The 18,480-nt window shown below is 38.8% G+C and overlaps 1 protein-coding gene across 1 annotated transcript in view; it reads right to left on the reverse strand.

The window, feature by feature from the left end:
• Nucleotides 1–292: 292 nt before the first annotated feature.
• Nucleotides 293–18,480, reverse strand: part of akt3a (v-akt murine thymoma viral oncogene homolog 3a) — a 448,680-nt gene continuing 430,492 nt past the window's right edge. Inside the window, exons 11-14 of the mRNA XM_028820998.2 lie at nucleotides 13,208–13,422; nucleotides 7,260–7,347; nucleotides 5,829–5,931; nucleotides 293–1,445 (exon numbers count right to left, since the gene is read on the reverse strand). Of these exons, the coding sequence (XP_028676831.2) occupies nucleotides 1,360–1,445; nucleotides 5,829–5,931; nucleotides 7,260–7,347; nucleotides 13,208–13,422 (492 nt within the window). The 3' untranslated portion in view covers nucleotides 293–1,359. The remainder of the gene's footprint in view (nucleotides 1,446–5,828; nucleotides 5,932–7,259; nucleotides 7,348–13,207; nucleotides 13,423–18,480) is intronic.

Consider the following 18,480-nt stretch of genomic DNA (forward strand, 5'->3'; position numbering starts at 1 on the left):
ATAATGTGAAGAAGAATCACAAATGATTGGTAGGATTTGAGTTTTTGGATTTCCAGCTTGTGCAGTCCTTACATTATTAAAAAAAAAATAAAATAACAAAAAAAAAAAAAATAAGTGCATTAATGTTGTGCCAAGTCTCATTGCTTTAAGAGTCTCATTAAAAAAAGCAACAGTAGAAAAAAGCGTTTCAAAACAATACATACAAAACAACATATTTAATGTTAAAAATAAATACTAATGTGGTAAAGACTGATGTAGATGTAGGCCGTGTACCCCACACTCTGATAATTAAAAATAAACAAAACAAAGCAGTTTGCCTGTCTACATTCGTCAGCCATCAGAGGTATTCCAGAGTGGAACACTGGTGGACAGTTACACATTTTTTCCTCCATAAAATACAATAATAAAAAAATAAGCAAGCCTAACTCAGAAAACACAAACACATATGCTCGCATACAGACAGACCGCTCAGGTGCAAATGCATACGTGACGTTTCTCCCCTTTTTGCCTGTAAAATCTCTGGATTGTTACCCCAAACCCCCCCCACCAAACACGATTGCGCTTTTTGGAAGTAGCAGGCCGCCAAAGGAGTTTCTCGACCTCCCACTTACTTCACTTTTGACCACAGTCTGGCCAGGGAGTTCGCGCCCACACATGATTTAATCTGACACTTCTGTTTCATCCGTAGATTCTTGTTGTTAATACATACACAAAATTGCTTCTAGCAGTGATATGTCTAACAAAAAGCATTGCATATGTACATCATCACCAAAGGAGGACATTTCGGCTTAATTTCAGTCATACCAGGGAGGGGAGGGGAAAAAAAGTCCTAAAGATCCTAAATTTTCATCTTCTGCTGTGTCTTTATTCCAAAGTGTGCCTTGTGTCCCTCGGCAGCAAGAGGAGCTCTGGTTTCCGAATGGCAAACCCAATTATTCTTGGTGGTGCTTTTAAAATAAGCCATCAGTAAAAATAATAAATAAATTACAAAAAAAAAAAAAAAAAAAAAGTCCCCTTTCCTTTCATATTCAAAAGTTCTAATAAATGACAGCATATGCGCAAGAAATGGTTTATATTGTCGACGTTCTTCCCTGCTAGGATTCCTGTTAGCAGGGCACATAATGAACAATATAAAAACAAAAAAAAAATTCTAATTGCATCTGACCGTGTCCAGCAAAAAGAACCTTCCTCTCCAGAGACCTTTCTGTCATTGGAAACGAAAAAAGAAAAAACACAACACCCAGAAACCCTAACTAGGTGGTAACCTCAGAGAGAGCTGGGATCTGGTGCTTGATGCTGAAGACCAGTTTCCCATGACTACCAGCCATGGCAGAGAAGCAGTCCAGTTGCAAGTGGCTGTTACTCCCGTCCACTGGCAGAGTACGAGAACTGAGGGAAGTGCGGCCGTCGCTCGTTATCCATGCAGTCCATCCCATCTTCGTCAACTGGAAATGAACAGAAACATGCAGGTTAGAATCCAGAATGATATGGTCACCCTGCCAAATAAAGGTCCTGGCACACAGAAGATGCTGACCAAATATGTAGAAAATCTGGAAATTTACTGCCACTTATATGTCACCTTAGAGTTGTGGCGATTCATTTACTGAATTCAATGATGTTAAGTAGGAACATACTGAAAAGCTTATCATGGCAAATGTGACTGACCACGTGCTGCATGTTGGTTGGACATATAATTAGAAATTCACAGTACTCTATACACATGACAATATGATTACTACAAGTAAACCAAAAATGAAAATGGAATATGGCTTCTGATGGGAGAAAGCAACTTAAGATAAACTATAAAAAATAACAGTAATGCGTGCCATGTTTCATTTGGTCACAAAACACAGGGGGAGCCCACTGCTACAGATCTTAGATTCAATATAAAGCTGATGAGATCAGGTGAAAGCAAACTATTCTTCCTAAAATCCTAGCATTTTCACGTGGTGGTCTATGCAACAATCAGTTTCAGTTCCTGGTAAAGAACACCCTGAAAATAAAAACCTAAATGTTGGTATAAATGTGTACAAAGGCCGTGTGTCTAGATACACTATACAGTATATGACTGGGAGCTCAGTCAGACAGAAGGGTAGGAGCTGACAAGCTTTAATCCAACTCGGGTCGTGGACTCATGGCTGTCTTTTGTTGATGTACCAGACAATCAAAGAGGTGCAGCTGAGTACACTTTATGTGGTATTAATAATCAGCAAATCAAAAGTTATTTGTTAGACACTGGGCGCTCTGACAAAAATGAAACAATTTGTTCTGCAAAAACAGAATAAAAATTTGGCCATAAAATGCTAAACTTCAGAAGTGTTTTCAAACCTTCATTAATGCCTAAAGACAAAAGGAGCAAGTGTGTTTTGGTTTGGTTAACTCATTTTTAGATATTTTTGAAATTGAGCCTAAAAATCTGTATAACAAAATTCAACAGTGATGAGTGGCAAACCACAAACAGAATGGAGAAATCTCGTTGTAACCTACAAAAGCCAAATCATTCAGCAATATGAGAGTCTGTTATACCTGAATACCAACATGGGATGTTACAAATGTCCACTGAGTGATGGAGGGCATCGCCATCGTGGAATCAAACGTTTAGAAAACAACTGAATTATAAGAATTTTTTAATAAATTATCTATACAATCTGTCCTACTTTTTGCAACACATAACAATTAATGAATTACAGGCCTGATGTTATGTCTTATTCAGATCCAGGAAGACCTCTTGTGCTGTGCCCATCTGAAGATTCAATTTGAAGTAATAGGAGACCCGACCAGCTGATAATGTCTTGTTCAATACTTTACAGCAGCTTGTTAAAATTAAATTTCAATAGATCTTTAAGTTAATGTATTATGAAATTTTGTGAGATGGGCAAAAATCGGATCAAATTTAAGCTGATGTCCCCGGCTATTCACAGGAACTTAACTCAGACTCGTCTTGAACTATGAAACTCTATGGAGCTCCTGGAGTATATTTAGTACATACGCATGGAAGGAGTATGAATCAGTGATCTAAAGTAATATAACATCTGTATAAAACGACACCTTTCCTTCAAGTCATTCCCCATAGCTACAGAAATAAATGACTTTGGACTTGATGGTGTTCTTAAGTAAAATTGGCAACAAAAGACAGCCTGTATGATTTGACATCCCAAAGCAAAAGTATAAGAATTGACAGTGTTTACACAAACTGAAGCTTCTGTGCTGAAGTATAATAATGTTATGTGCTTAAATTAAACTAAGTTCAAATCCAAATTGCTCAATGCAGTGAATAAATCACTCCATCTGATTACTTTTGATGCATGCAGAAGCCTGGTTGGGGTGTACATATAATATTAAACATTCGATAGTATTGGAAAGCCTTTAACAATTCCACTTGATTTATTTTCTAGAGCTTTGGACAGATCTTAACATCATGGTTCAATAAGAATATCGGCCTGTAGAAAAAGCATTTTAAATTGTTTAAGTCTTCTTGTGTCTGGTTGAGGGTATAAAGTTATCCTCTATATCTTCCGAGTTCACAGCTAGCATTATTAGCCCTAGTAAACAAAAAGTTTTGATTTTCTATCTAATTGCCATCTGGACCTGCTGTTTCCTCACTTTAAAGAAATCTAACAGCATTTTGAATAAAGGTGAGAATGGAATGGCATTATATACGACATGTCATAAAGCAAGTGCCTATCAAAACTGACCGGATATGCAGATTGTTTACTAGAATCAAAAATCAATAACAAATAGCAGTTCTATTAAACTGAAATGCTTTTAAGAGGCAGCAACATCTTAAGTGACCTGCAACAGAGACACATATTGGATTGAAAACTGGCAATCAGCTCAGAGAATGCAAAATATTTACTGTGAAAACCAGTGACATCTTGAAGAAAAGTCAGAAAAAGACTCGCACTGAACTTCTACATCACACTTTCACTTTGTGCTGCCTACTGGCTGTTTTACTTCTGATTCTGCCCAAAGTTAACATGTCACCTTGTCATCTTAGGAGCACCACAGTCACATGTATTCAATTCTACTTTTTTTTTACTTTCTAATGCCATCCATTTTTTGTCTTGAAGGACGTAAATGCAATGAGAGAGTCAGTCGGGGGGCATATCCTGGGTGTATACAGGGTTCTTCCCTGGCTTACACACAAGATACATTCAGTCTCCATGTCATTTTCATTCATTTTAAAGTACTCTGTATTTGTCCATAGCAGCTCTGATAATTTTGTTCTGTTTGTGTATTATGTTGTTGCTGTGTGTAATGTGCAGTATTATTGTTTCTATTACATTCAGAAACATTTGTGTACTGACCCTTTAATTGTGCATTTGTTCCATGTTCTTTGTGGTGATATCACTGCCACTGCTATCTTCCCAAAGCTGTATTATAGGCCAGTGAAGAGACTCAGGAGCGGTTCATTGAAGTTTGCTGGAGGGTATTCAGGTATTGCTTTTGGATTCTCATTTACTGGTTATTGACCATTTACTGGTTATTGACCATTTTCTGCTCTGTTTCTTGGTTGTTCTATACAAGTGTGTTTTGGGATTTAGTAACCTTACATTGCCTTGTCCTGCTTGCTCTTGTTTAAACTTGTTTTGTAGTTTCTCATTTTTAGTTTAATAAATATTTCATTTATAAAGATTTAGCAATTTTAGTCCTCAATATAAGTTGGAGTTTTCATTGTTCTCCCTCTTGGGAGGCATTTTTGAGATTTAGAGAGACCCTAAAAACACACAAACCAGTTTGGGGCCTACTCAGGCCTACAGCCTGCTGATCGCAGGGGAGGACTAGCTAGAGTAGGGTAAGGCTGTTCCGGATACGCCAGTAGGGATTCTAGCCTGCTTTGGTGGCTCATTTAAGGGCCTGATACAATTTCATACGCCATTACGTTAATATTTGGAAATGTACACGATATTTTGGAAAAACAAAAATCCAAAGAGCTGAATACTTTAGATCTATCAATCAAATAAAAGACAATTGAAATCTAATTTGAATATAAAATGAAAAGTATGTTTTTAGTTAGAGGCATAAATATGGAAAAGTACCAGGCTTAGCATCTTATACTGTAATACCATAAACTAAACCTTACTGGTGGAGGTTTTTGAAATTATATTAAAAAACAGAAAAGTAAAACTGTGCAGCTCTGGAGCCACAGACTGTGTTACCATAAGACTTTCTTTTTCTTCTCATAAAAGTCTAAAACTTGATAATATATTTTTTTTAATTTTTGGAACAAAGAAAAATAGCATTTCCACACATTTTTTCGTGAACCTTATTTGAGAGGCTTACTACCAGGATATTTGCTGACCTTGCCATTTGTTTGCATGGCTGCTTGTTTATCGACTTACACAAATGCGATTTTTGTGGGGAGACGGTGTTAACAGAGCTGAACGTCATTTAAGTGGTTAGCGTGTGGGCAGAGTTTCACCTCTCCAAAGTACACGATTGTCAGAGATGTTCAAAAATGGTCAGACTAGTGTGACAATTGCATTTTACTTCAGGTGACCATCAGGATCAATGACTGATGAGAAGCTAAAAGAATCCTAAGGCCATTCATTCCTCTGATAGAAATATAAAGGAGAGGTCAACTATTACAGGTGACGACAGAATCTGTGGGCATCTATGTTGGCAGTGAATCAAGGCAGTCAGAACTTCAGAGAGCACTGTGATACTGCAAGTGAGATGTAATGATGCCTCTCATATGAATGCAAATGTTTGGAAAAATAAGCAGTAGAAACCTTTTTTAAATGCTGAGGAACACTTACACATACACCCCGTACTCCAAAAATATTACACATTATGGTTCTGAAACCCCATTGAAAATGTTAACTCACATTTTTCTGGAGGAGTTATTGTAATAGTCTGTGCTGTAAATTCTTCGTCAAAATACCTTGTATCCGTCTCTGAAGACACCTGAGGCTTAAATGGAGGTATAAGCTGAGGAGAGAAGAAAAGAGAAAAAGTGAGAAGATCGACAAACAAAGACATTCAACGCAGATGACGGTGGCCTGCATATCAATGTCTGCAGGAGCTCCAGGGGACACATTGCTTATATTTGGTGACTTAGAGAAATAAAGCTAATTTCATGACCACTTGTTGTACATTATGTTATTTGTATTTTCACACATTGACTTAATCAGAGGGCGGCACAGTGGCACAGTGGGTAGCACTGCTGCCTCACAGTTAGGAGACCTGGGGTTCGCTTCCCGGGTCCTCCCTACGTGGAGTTTGCATGTTCTCCCCGTGTCTGCGTGGGTTTCCTCCCACAGTCCAAAGACATGCAGGTTAGGTGTATTGGCGATTCTAAATTGTCCCTAGTGTGTGCTTGGTGTGTGTGTGCGTGTCCTGCGGTGGGTTGGCACCCTGCCCGGGGTTTGTTTCCTGCCTTGCGCCCTGTGTTGGCTGGGATTGGCTCCAGCAGACCCCCGTGACCCTGTAAGTTAGGATTCAGTGGGTTGGAAAATGGATGGATGGACTTAATCAGATGCTTAACACGTTTATAGGGTCGTTGTCATCACAGAGTCCAGTGAAATTCTTAGTTGTATGTGCTGTGCAACCCATCTCCAGTCTCCGGCACCATGGCCAGTGTAATAAAGACCAAGACTGGCATCTTAACAGATCACTGAAGGTTATGTTTTAATAGACTGAGATGTTTAATAAGGCGATGACAAGAAAAAAAAGTTTTTACATGGGAGCATAGAGGCTGGTTGCTCTTCACTTGACACTGTTAGCCAAACTTTTATGGATTCCAATTACTTGCACCATTATGAAATTTCTGCTTTTATTATTTCAAAGGTGAGATGCCTTTTTTGTTTTGTTTTGTATTTATTAATGGATGGCATGGTGGTGCCATTGATGAATAAATTAGTAAATCAGTGATGCTACCTTACTGATCGAGGATCCCAAGTTTTGAATCCAGAACCTGGTCCCTGCCATGTGTGTGAAGTTTGGATGTGAGGGTTTCCTCTGGAGAACTGCAGTTGTCTTCCCAAAGCCCCAAAGACATGCATGTTAGTGTTAGTGTAATTCTAACTTGTCTCCGTGTGCATCGTCTGAGTGACAACTGCAATGCACTGATGCCCCATCCAGTTTGAGTTTGCCTCTGGCACCCAGTAACCCTGAAATGGATCAGGTGGGTTTAAGAATGTTATGTCATGTGTGTTGTCTGTGCACAGATAACTTTAAAGCTGTGCATAGTGAGGTGGGATTCGAGAAGCAGGGATCTGCTGTAATAGATGGCATGCAGTTTGTCCAAGTCTACCCACCTTTTTGTCGTATACATCCTGCCAGTTGATTCCAGCAAAAAAGCTATGTCGCATGATTTCTTTTGCATCGTCTGGACCACCACCAAGTCTAGAATTAAAGAAAAACAAAAGAAAACCTACAATAAGCAGCCACCACAGTTCAAGTGAGGGATACGGACTTACTCCATATTGTCCATACAGTGCAGGACAGCAGTAGTTAGCTCATGCATAAAGCTGTCAGTGAAATAATTTTTGAATGTGAGTGCAGTTTTAGAAAAAAAATTCCACCAAAAAATATTTTTTTATTTGTTACTCGACTCCTGTGGTCAGCAGTGATGGCAGAGAAAAAATTGTAATCATGTTTTCATGGAGAACGAAGATTAAATTTATCATGGAATGGGAACCTATGGTGAGCAACGCTGGACAACAACAAACAATATCAAAGACGTTCATGAAAAAATCTAAATCATAATCCAAATATGATGCTCACAACTGGCAAAACACCAGCATTTTTTTTGCTAAAATGATGTTAAATACATACCTTCAGAAATGAAAGAAGGCCGCAAACAGGACATCCATTTACAAAGGATCACTCTTGAAGACCTCATTCATTGGCCAAGATTCCTGTCTTCAATTCAAAAGCACAATCCTTTGTAAACAAATTTCCTGTTTGTGGACTAATTTTAATTTTCCAGAGGTATTTATTTTTACATTTTAACAAAAATTCATGCACTTTGAACATTGTGAGTAGGGATGGGAATTGATAAGATTTTCACGATTCCGATTCCATTTTCGATTCTGTTTAACAATTCGATTCTTTATCGATTCTACTATCGATTCTTATTTTTAAAAAAGGAGAACACACAGGTCGATTAGCTTAGAACTTTGTTTTATATCGTATCTTTGAACAAGATAGAAATTTAGGAGTAGCATGACCTTACAAACCCAACAGTGAGATCTTAAGAGTACACAGCCTACGGCTCCTCAATGGGGTGCCACGGGGTCCCCAGAAAAAAATTTGTAAATGTAAAATAATAATAAAATAAATATTCTTCTGTAGCAATAACAAAGTATAACATAAATTAATATAAATTAAGAATGTCCAGTAACATTTACACTCTCCTTTTTAAAAGTATATATGAGCTGAGCACTCAAAAATAAAACTACATCAGCCAGCAACAAATACAATCAACTCAAGTCCAATGGAACTGTGCACAGTGCAATTCTGCAACCATCAACTATGGAGAATTAACAATTCTTTTGCAGAAATATAAGCATATCTGCTTTTTCAGGAAGGAAATTTTACTTTTCCCCGCCTCTGTGAAAGGAGAAGCTACCGATAGACTGCAGCGAGAACTGCCAGCATCTGAGCCAGCCAGACTCTATCTGTCTCTCTCGTCATGGTCATCTAAATGCAATGCACAGTAATAGCAGGTTTTGCAATAAGACAAATCGAGCTAACATAATATGCAATGTTAGTTGATTAGTTACCTGCCGTATTAACGGGAGAGGACCTGCAAACGTTACCGCTGCAGCTGGGTTGAGATTCACTAGTCCGGAGCGGATCAAAAACACAACATTCATTTAAGGTCATCGCGTGTTTTGTGAGCAAATGCTTTTGCATATTCGTAGCGTTTCCTCCCTTTGATGAAATATCTACTTTGCAAGTATTGCAAGTTGCCCTGTTGTCAGCCTTTCTCGTAAAGTATAACCAAACTTTTGAGCGCTTGTGCCGCTTAGGCGCCATGTTTCCTGCTGGGTAAATGACGCTACGCAACATGGCGACGTCATTCGAGGCGACTGGAATCGATAGGGGAATCGTTTGCAAAAATGGCAAACAATTCCAAGGAATTGAAACAGTGGGAACCGGTTCTCAACAAGAACCGGTTTTCGATTCCCATCCCTAATTGTGAGCATACAACTGGATGACTTGACATGTGGATTATATGACAAGGGTAACATGAGATTTATTCTTGAACATTTTTGATATTGTTTGCTGCTGTCCAGGGTTGGGCTCAGTAGACGACCATTCTATCAAACTCGATTATCTCTGTTCTGCATGAAAACATGAGAATAAAATGTTATCACAGTCATTACTATAAACCAAATTGGCTGAGTAACATACAAAATAAATATGTCAATTAATAAATACATAATCTTTGGATGGAGTGTTCTTACAAATGTCAGTTATGAGTGCTAGGTTTCTGGATTGCTAATGACAGTGCCTCTGGATGAAATGAGATACCCTGGCTCAAGATAAGCCCGATTTATCCAATTATTGTTAATACAGCCCTTTACAGAATCTCGTGACTGCCTGCCATCACAGTTTTTCCCTTATTAACTGGTACCGAAAGGGTAGGCTGACACAGTCCGACTTCACAAGCAGCAAACATGTTTGATATGTGATAACGTATCGTAGATGTGCCGCTTGTACGTTTTTACTCTTTTGCTCAAAATAGTCAGAAACCAACAGCATCAGTGTAGCTTCTGGATATTAAAAGATCAGAAATGTTATTTTAAATACTGCTCTTATGTGTCTATTTACGTGAACAAGATGTGTCAAAGTCCGTCTACAGCAGGTTCAAACTTTTAACACAGTTCAGTCATTAACACTTCTGGTGAGGTCAGTAGCACACAGCATTCATGGTGTAGTTTTAAAGAATCAGCACCAAGCGTCACAGGACCGCTCCATAGGGTGTGTGCGTATCAAATTCAGATATCACAAGGCCATTGCATTCAGAGTGAAGTTAGAAGCTGCACATTTAATTGGAACGACTTCAGCTTTAATTGAATTGTATACTATTTCTAAAATCCTGACCAACGTCAGTGTGCCTTAATGTTATGCTACAAAGTTTCATTTCTTTTTACTGCTCCTCCATCAGTGTCTGTCTCTGTGTCACGTCTGAAGCCTGCTGAAGTGAACGCTGCTTGTGATCCTTTGACTAGTCAAGGTAAGAACTGCTTGGACTAATTCTGAATTTTTTATTTTTTTTTTGATTAAAGAAAGTGGTACACACATGTGAAATTGATCTTTACACCAGTCATTAAATTGCTTTAGACTAATGCTAGCTGCTTGTTTACGCTGTTGTAAATCTTCTACTGTAACAGTAATTAAATGCCTCTAATATAATTTTCTTTATTGCTGCTGCTTTAAATCTTCATTAGCAGCTTGGTGAAAGGTGGTCTGATGATCCCACACAAACACAAAGGCTGCCTTTTTGCCAGCTCGCTTTTCTTCCAATTAAGCCCAATCTCCAAGTCATTAAATTAAAAATACTCATTTTGCTACGTAAATTAAAATAATGAAGGCATTCTGAGGTGCTTTCTTGACTATACAAGCTTTCCACAGAGTTCATATTGTGTTGATAGTAAAAAGTTAACAGAATAAAATGGTGATGAAGCCCACAGTATATGCAGAAGTAATTTAAAACGACACATGGACACTGGAATAAAGCTGCCATTAGCCAATCTACAGACCATGAAAGAAAAAAAGAACAGTTCAAATGAGCAGATTCTAATTTTTCTAATTCTGATTGTAAAATTTTCTCAGTATAAAAAACAGCATATATGGACATTTTAGAAATATCAAAGGATGGTATAATGGAGGTTAAAGAGTCGAACATGATGAGGAACTGCAAGTTATTCAGAAGACGTCCACAAGAGCCTCGACAAAGTCCGCCGATGCCAGCCTACCCAGAAAGATGTGCCTGGCATTGCTGCCCAGTGTGATTATCACATGCAATTCAAGAGGATGAAACCTTTAGCAGTCTGTTCATGTTAAAAGAGACTCGCATTTGCCCCTTAACTGGAATGATGGAAGAAATTATTAGGAAAAGGTGATGCTTCAAATGGCAAGAACAAAAGTATTACTGTAGAGTCAACAGAGTTATTAATAAAAAAGAATTTTATGACAAAGTGAAATAAAGCATTCGATCAGGGAGGTGCATATATCACTTGAAAGTAATGAAAGTTAAAAAAGTGGAAATTCAAGGTGGGAATGAAGTCATCTTAAAATGAAATGATCTTAAGAACAATTAAAAAACGAGAATGGTGAAGTCTGGAGAAGATACCAAATTAGGTGCAAAAATATAGAATCAGCCAGATCATTACAGAGGGACCCAGACAGAATACAGATGTGGGCAGATGAAATTTAATGTAAGTAAAAGTAAAGCATTGCATGTAGGAAGTAAAAATATCAAGTCTGAAACGTGAAAGTACACCTCATGAGTAGAACCTGGTAGTTGTAATGGACTCACCAACCAGATGTTAGGTTATAGAAAATGACGTGTGGACTACAACACAAGGGAGTTTAACTCGCTTCTGAGGCCACTTCTGTGTTTTATTTCTCCAAAGAAAAAAAACAGAGCAGCAAGAGAAAGTCCAGAGGGGACCAACTAGAAGGATTCTGGGATGGAGAGTTGTGAGCTAGAAGGAGAGACTGGAGGAGCTGAAGCACATGGGAGGCTGAGAGGTGACATGATGGCAGCGTTTCAAGATATGAAGGGTATTAGTATTTACATCAGTTAACGGTAGAACATTAGAACGTTTCTCATTAAGCAGAGAAGTATAGACACATGGAATAAATGACCAAATACCATGATAGAGATTAGGACTTTAGGACTCTTTAAATCTCAACTATTATTTGGAAAATATTAGATAGATAGATAGATAGATAGATAGATAGATAGATAGATAGATAGATAGATAGATAGATAGATAGATAGATAGATAGATAGATAATTAATCCCAAAGGGAAATTCACACGAATAGTTATTAGACGAACAGTATTGCTAAGCATTGTGGACCTGAATAGATTGTTCCCGTCAATACTGTTGTAATACTTCGGGTGTAGATGGCTGTAATTCCCTTTATGTAGGTGTGAGCCAGTAGCTCTGTCACACCTACCATTGGTTTGGAATGCGGCTGTGGGTTTGCTGACTGGCACAAGTAAGAGGGAACATTGCAATGGCTTCCAGTTAACTTTAGGATACAGTGCAAGCTCTTTAAAGCTCTTAATGACTTGGCACCTTTTGATATTGCTGATCTGCTCCAATCACAAAGCTCGGCACATTTACCCAAGTCTCTGGTCTCTTCAGATCAGCTTCAGTTCTACGTGCCCCGAGGCAGCTTGAAGCATAAAGGTGACCGAGTTTTGACTGACATGGCCCGTGGACTTTGGAACAGCATACATACCCTTTGAAACAGGATCTGTAACATCAGTTGTGCTTTTCAAGTCTAGGCTTAAGAATAACGATTTTTTCAATAAGGATAAACTGTCTTAAAGTTGTTGACTGGTGTGCAATGATGAGCATTTCTTATTCTGACCATGTGCTGAACGAAAACAATTATGTTTTATATTTTATGTTAGATGGGGAAAAAAATAAAACTTCTGCATTAGGATGACAAGAGATCACTTGAGGGGTCTTTATTCCTTGGGAAGGGACTCCATATGGTGTTGCTTTTTTAAAATTGCGACGGTTTCAAATGCTGAACAGTAAACAAGCCTACACAACACTGCACTGTAGCACACGATCCTTGGTTTAGTTAAATGTAATGTAAATTCTATTCACATTTTTTTTTAATTGAAAGCAGCGTAATTGTTCTATAATGGCCCGACAGCACAGTCTTCATTTTAAACACTCAAGACTCGTAATTCTGACAAGCTTGTCATGTTTTGTTCCCCTAAAAGAAACATTTGCAGCTACATAACACAATATGCAAATACACTGAAATTTGCTTGTGTGTTACAAATGGTGTTATGAACACAACTCACCACGTGAGCGATTAGCACATTCGTGTACGCCTTATTAATAGGATACCGCATACGTTCATTTGAATAACGGCATGCAGATTGCTGGGAATGTTAAACCACATTTGGGGGTAAAAAGCACATGAGGCCTAAGTGGCAGCCATCCCAGTGCTGCACTCGCGTCAAGCAGGTACCAACCACTCTCCACACAGCCCTCTACCTTTTGTTTGGGTCTTTTATAAGCAGTCCTGAAAGTAAGGATTTTGCATCAGAAGACAAGGTCCTAGGGAATTTGATGTCTTCCATTAGAATGAGTTCAAAGAGTTTCTCGTGGTCTTGATTGTAGAAAGGCAGTCGGCCACACATCATCTCATACATGACCACGCCAAGGCCCCACCAATCCACTGCACGCCCGTAGTCGTTGTCTTCCAGTACCTGCACAGATAAACACATCCATTAGGCCTAATGTGTCACAGCTGTTCCTCCCAACACCCTAAAATTGATAAAGGGGTCAGAAAATAGAGAAATGACTCAAATATACTCGGGAATAAAAAGAACTTAACGAGTTACACACTGCCTTATGTTTTTTCTTGTTGTTTGACTCTACTATTTGTAAAATCCTTCATTTTTAAATAAAACATCTTTAAAAGGACAAGTTTGTATTGGTTGCTTAAACAGACTTCAAACAGTATGCATACTTTTTTTTTTATTGATTTTATTGTAATCATTCCATACAAATAGATCAATTTTTACAAAAAAATAGAATTGAAAACAAATCAACCCCCACCCCTGAGAAACACAGCATGGCCAACGGAATAAAACTTAAAAATAAATAAATGGATGAGTTTAATAGGCAGATACAGCTAAATGGAGAAGAAAAAGAAATGGGGAGAGGATCTGCTTCCTTAGTGCTTTAAGAGTTTACTCTAAAATGTTATTGATGATGAGATCCTGCCAGGTTTTGAAAAAGTTCTGCACAGATCCTCTAAGTGAGAATTTGATTTTTTCCAATTTCAAATAATATAAAACATCAGTTAGCCACTGACTTAAAAGAGGAGAGTTAGGATTCTTCCAGTTTAGCAAAATAAGTCTGCGTGCCAACAGTGTAGTGAAGGAAATCACCATTTGTTTGTCCTTCTCCACTTGGAGCCCACCAAACACGTGACACCAATGCTGTCTGAAAGGCACTTAAAAATCTTTGTCCAGAATGATGTTAATCTGGTGCAGGCCCAGTGAGGCTGGAGCTCGATTGCAGCGTTCACAGGTTGGATCTCGCCCTGTAAACATTTTGGACATGCTTTCTTTTAACTGTGTAATCTTAGATTAGAATGACCAGACAGTGTCCAGCTTAACAGTAATAGGAACTGAAGAAGCTTGCTGTACTTACCACATGCCAGGTGAAACAGACAAAGATCTAGTTAAGCATGACAAGTTCTTGAGTGGGATCTGTTCTGCCAAGTGTGTCTGTCCTACTTGGAGGATACCACACCAGAATCTGAATAAACTAAACCTTTCAGGAGAAACGTGGGTTTGACCTACTATGGTTTGCATTTAAAAATTACAGACCTGGGGCCTCATGTATAAACGGTGCGTACGCACAGAAATGTTGCGTACGAACGTTTCCACGCTCAAATCGCGATGTATAAAACCTAAACTTGGCGTAAAGCCACGCACATTTCCACGGTAACTCATACCTTGGCGTACGCAATTTCTCCGCTCGGTTTTGCAGACTGGCAGCACCCAGCGTCAAAGCAGTGCTACTGTTCCTGTATGGTTACCCTTTCTTAGATCCACATCCACGGCGGCGGCTTTGTCAAATACACTGAAATTAACCGCATATCGTTCATAAATTTAATGCATCTGATTGTAATTAACCTGTAACAATATAATGGTCCACAGAATGGTCAAACTACTGTTCCTGTGTGCTCATCCTTTCTTTCTTAGCTCCACATTCCTGATGCGGCTTTATAAATACACTGAAATTAACTGCATATTGTTTATTAGTGTAATGCATCTGATTGTAATTAACCTGCAGCAATGTAATGGTCCAGGGAATAGCCATAGTATTCCAAATACCAGAACTGCTTTAGCGTTGTTACTCTCACTGCATCTTCTTCTTCTTTCAGCTGCTCCCGTTAAGGGTTGCCACTGCGGATCATCTTTTTCCATATTACTCTCACTACACCACTCGGAGTATTTATATCACTGTATCTGAGTGTGAATCACAGCAGCAGATGATCGGAAAGAGAGTTATCGGTATACAGTTTCAAGTACACACGACCTCAACCACGGCAAAAAGGTTCAAAGCCTTTCCTGTACGGACCTTGCGTTTCAGAAACAGTTTCATCCCAAGAACTATAAACGCACTCAATCACCTCACTGTAAACTTGCACTACAGTTATAATATTGCACAACCTGCGCTACTTTATAAAGCGCGTATGATGACAATATCATTTTTAAGATGAAATGCAGCAAAATATGTTGCTTACAGTATACAGATAAAACTTTAACTTCATTTAAATAATCTGTATTGTTAATAAATAAACATGTGAGGACACGGTGCCGCAGCGTATAGCTAGTTCACGGATAGCTCCTGCCTTGCGCTGTATTATTGCTGGTGCTGACGCGACACTGGAAGGATAGACGAATAGAATAATTAAACATGTACTACGAAGATATTTCAATGTTCCTTAAAAGTTTTGAAGAATCAGCGTTCTAAGCTTACAAATGGCTTAACGTCTATTACAGAGCTGATTGTGTGGCGATTGGAGAAAGAAAAGTATGGACAGGAATTGGAGGTTTGAAAGAGACAGTACTTCTGTAATAAATTATTTCATCGAAGGTCGCACATGGTGCAGCAAGCCTCTTGCGTGAGATATGAACAATCACTGCGCCACCGTGTTCCCATGTTTAATAACATGCTTTCATTCCTATCATCATGAAAATGATATCACGTATACATCTCAGTATTTTAATTATTCAGAGAGCTGTAATATCACGAATGTAATGCATTCTGTGTCCTGTCGGAGAAAGAGAAAGAACAGAAGCAGGTAGTGATTCACACACAGAGCACAAAGAAGATCAAACACAGAACAAAGCATTTAACATGCTACTTGAGAAACTAGTAAAATAAACGATTTTAAGATGAAGTTTATGATGTTCTACTTTAATGACAAAATAAACTACGTGATTAAAGTGGAAATTTCGAGATTAAAGTTGACATTTCGTGCTTTTTTCCCCACTGTGTGCCTATGTTTTTTGTTTGTACCCTAATAAGCTTTCATATGACACTCAGACGGTGGGCTACAACTCGCTTTTTCACGGCGACTTTGATATGTGATTTCTTTTTTATTTCGGGCACTGTGCGACTTTGTGAAGTTGAGCCTTCGAGTTTCTCCGACACTCTGTCACTCGATCAGCTTCCTTTTGTTGATTATACCACTGTTTAAACCAACAAATAGTACGTTTTTCCTTTGTCTCCACTTGGTATTCGCTGAAATTCTTATATTTTCCCCTGTGCTTTTCCCATTGTCTTTTCACAGAAGGCTATTTATATTGATTTGCATATTCAAAGAGGCGTAATTCTGGGAGGAGTTGGGGCGGGACAGAAGGCGCGTGCACGTGCGTTACTTTTCACGCAAATCGGGATTTATGTAGTGGAAGAACGTGAAAGTATGCGTGCGCACAGATTCCTGCATCTGGATTTTTCTGTGCGTACGCACAATCCCGCTTTTGTGCTTACGCCATGTTATAGTGTGAGTTCTACGCACGGCGTTATACATGAGGCCCCAGGTCTCTATTTTCTCCTTTGGTCCACACCACCCTGGTGTTTTCAACCCCCAAAAATAAAGGCTTCTGACAATGCTCTCATACTTCTGAAAACACTGGAACTGCGCTGTGGTGTGGATGGGCAAACACACTTTTTCGAAAATGCAGACACTTAATTGTGCTCTCAGTGGTTTGTCCTTCTTACATGGCCCTTCTCTGATTGGTGAAGGATCCTACTCATTACAATGTCTCATCCCTTGACAGGTCACACGTCACAGAGCACAGCAGACATACAGGAGTTGCTTTCTATGGCGCTGATTGATTGGTGTACCGGTTTGCATCTAAATTGCATTTTGTACAGTTTCAATGCTGCATTCATGTGCAAATGGCAAATAATTTACCCATCACTACAGTTTAACGCTAAATCCCATGGTCTACAAGGATTGTCGGTATGGGGCAGAATATCTATGCTGCCTGCATGCCCAATTTAAGTGGACAACTACATCATACGTGTTTTTGGTGGCTTTAGTCTGGGCCTAGATCACATGTGGGCACAGTCAGTCCTGGAGGGCCGCAGTGGCTGCAGGTTTTTGTTGCTCAATTAAAAGCCAATCTTTGCCAATAATTTAATTTCATGGCTTGTTAGTTGCTTTAACTCTGCCATGTCAGGTCATTCTCATATCCTCGATTTTCCTCCCCTTTCTAAGGATATCATAGAAATGATTTGAAGTCTAAAAACAGACGAGTTTTTCTCAGTGCTTCACTTTTTTCTCTTCATTTTCCTTCTGGTGCATGATAAATACACACAGGTGTAAATGGAAACAAGCTAAACGGAGAACTGCTGGTTTCTTTTGTCATTTGCATCTTACTGCTAATAAGAAGCCATTAAAAACCAACACTACTGCTGTTTAAGACTAAAATAAGCGATAAGGGTTCAAAATCTTAACAAGCGAGACAACTAAAGTGAAGCAGAAGTGTTACTTGAGCAATAAGAGCTTCTTATTAAGCAACTGGGTTGGAACAAAAACCTGCAGCCACTGCGGCCCTCCAGGACTGACTTTGCCCACCCCTGTCTAGATACTTTCATAAACAATGTGAAAATGCTAGTGTGGACAGAGACGCTGTTTTTAAATGTTTAAATGTTTCTAAACAGTACTGGTCAAAGGACCCGACACCTAAACCGGGTGTAGCTGCTGGCAGGTAAGGCAGGATCAAGCACGGGTCAAACGCGTACCAAGGGAAATCTCTCAGTCCAAAAAAGGTTAGTTTTAAAAACATTTAGTGAAAATTTAAAGCAAATGGTCCACAAAAGAATAGAGAAAAGTTGTTACACACGTAGAATAAAAGGCAAAAACAAAAAAAGGTCAAATATTCCTTCTCGTTAAACTTCAGTTGTTTCTATACCGAAGGATCAGTTATTTCTCTGTGCTTTACTTCACATTCAGTACGTCCTAAACGTACGGCTCTGCGCATACAACTGAGCGCGTTAAGGCCCGGTTTGAGACCGCAGGCCTTCTATGCCTTCACTAACTGCGAACAATCTGTAATCAGAAGGACAAGATCTAGTTAGGATGTGCCATTTCAATTCAGCTTGTTGGGGTTATAAGAACCTCCCCTGTGCTACACACTAATTTATAGCAAACATTTAATATAACTTTTTTTTTTTTTTAATTTTTTAATGATTTTATTGAAATCACACAACTTTCCATACAAATAGATCAATTT

This window comes from Erpetoichthys calabaricus, chromosome 15 (genome assembly GCF_900747795.2).
Source record: "Erpetoichthys calabaricus chromosome 15, fErpCal1.3, whole genome shotgun sequence".
NCBI classification, from domain to species: Eukaryota; Metazoa; Chordata; class Cladistia; order Polypteriformes; family Polypteridae; genus Erpetoichthys; species Erpetoichthys calabaricus.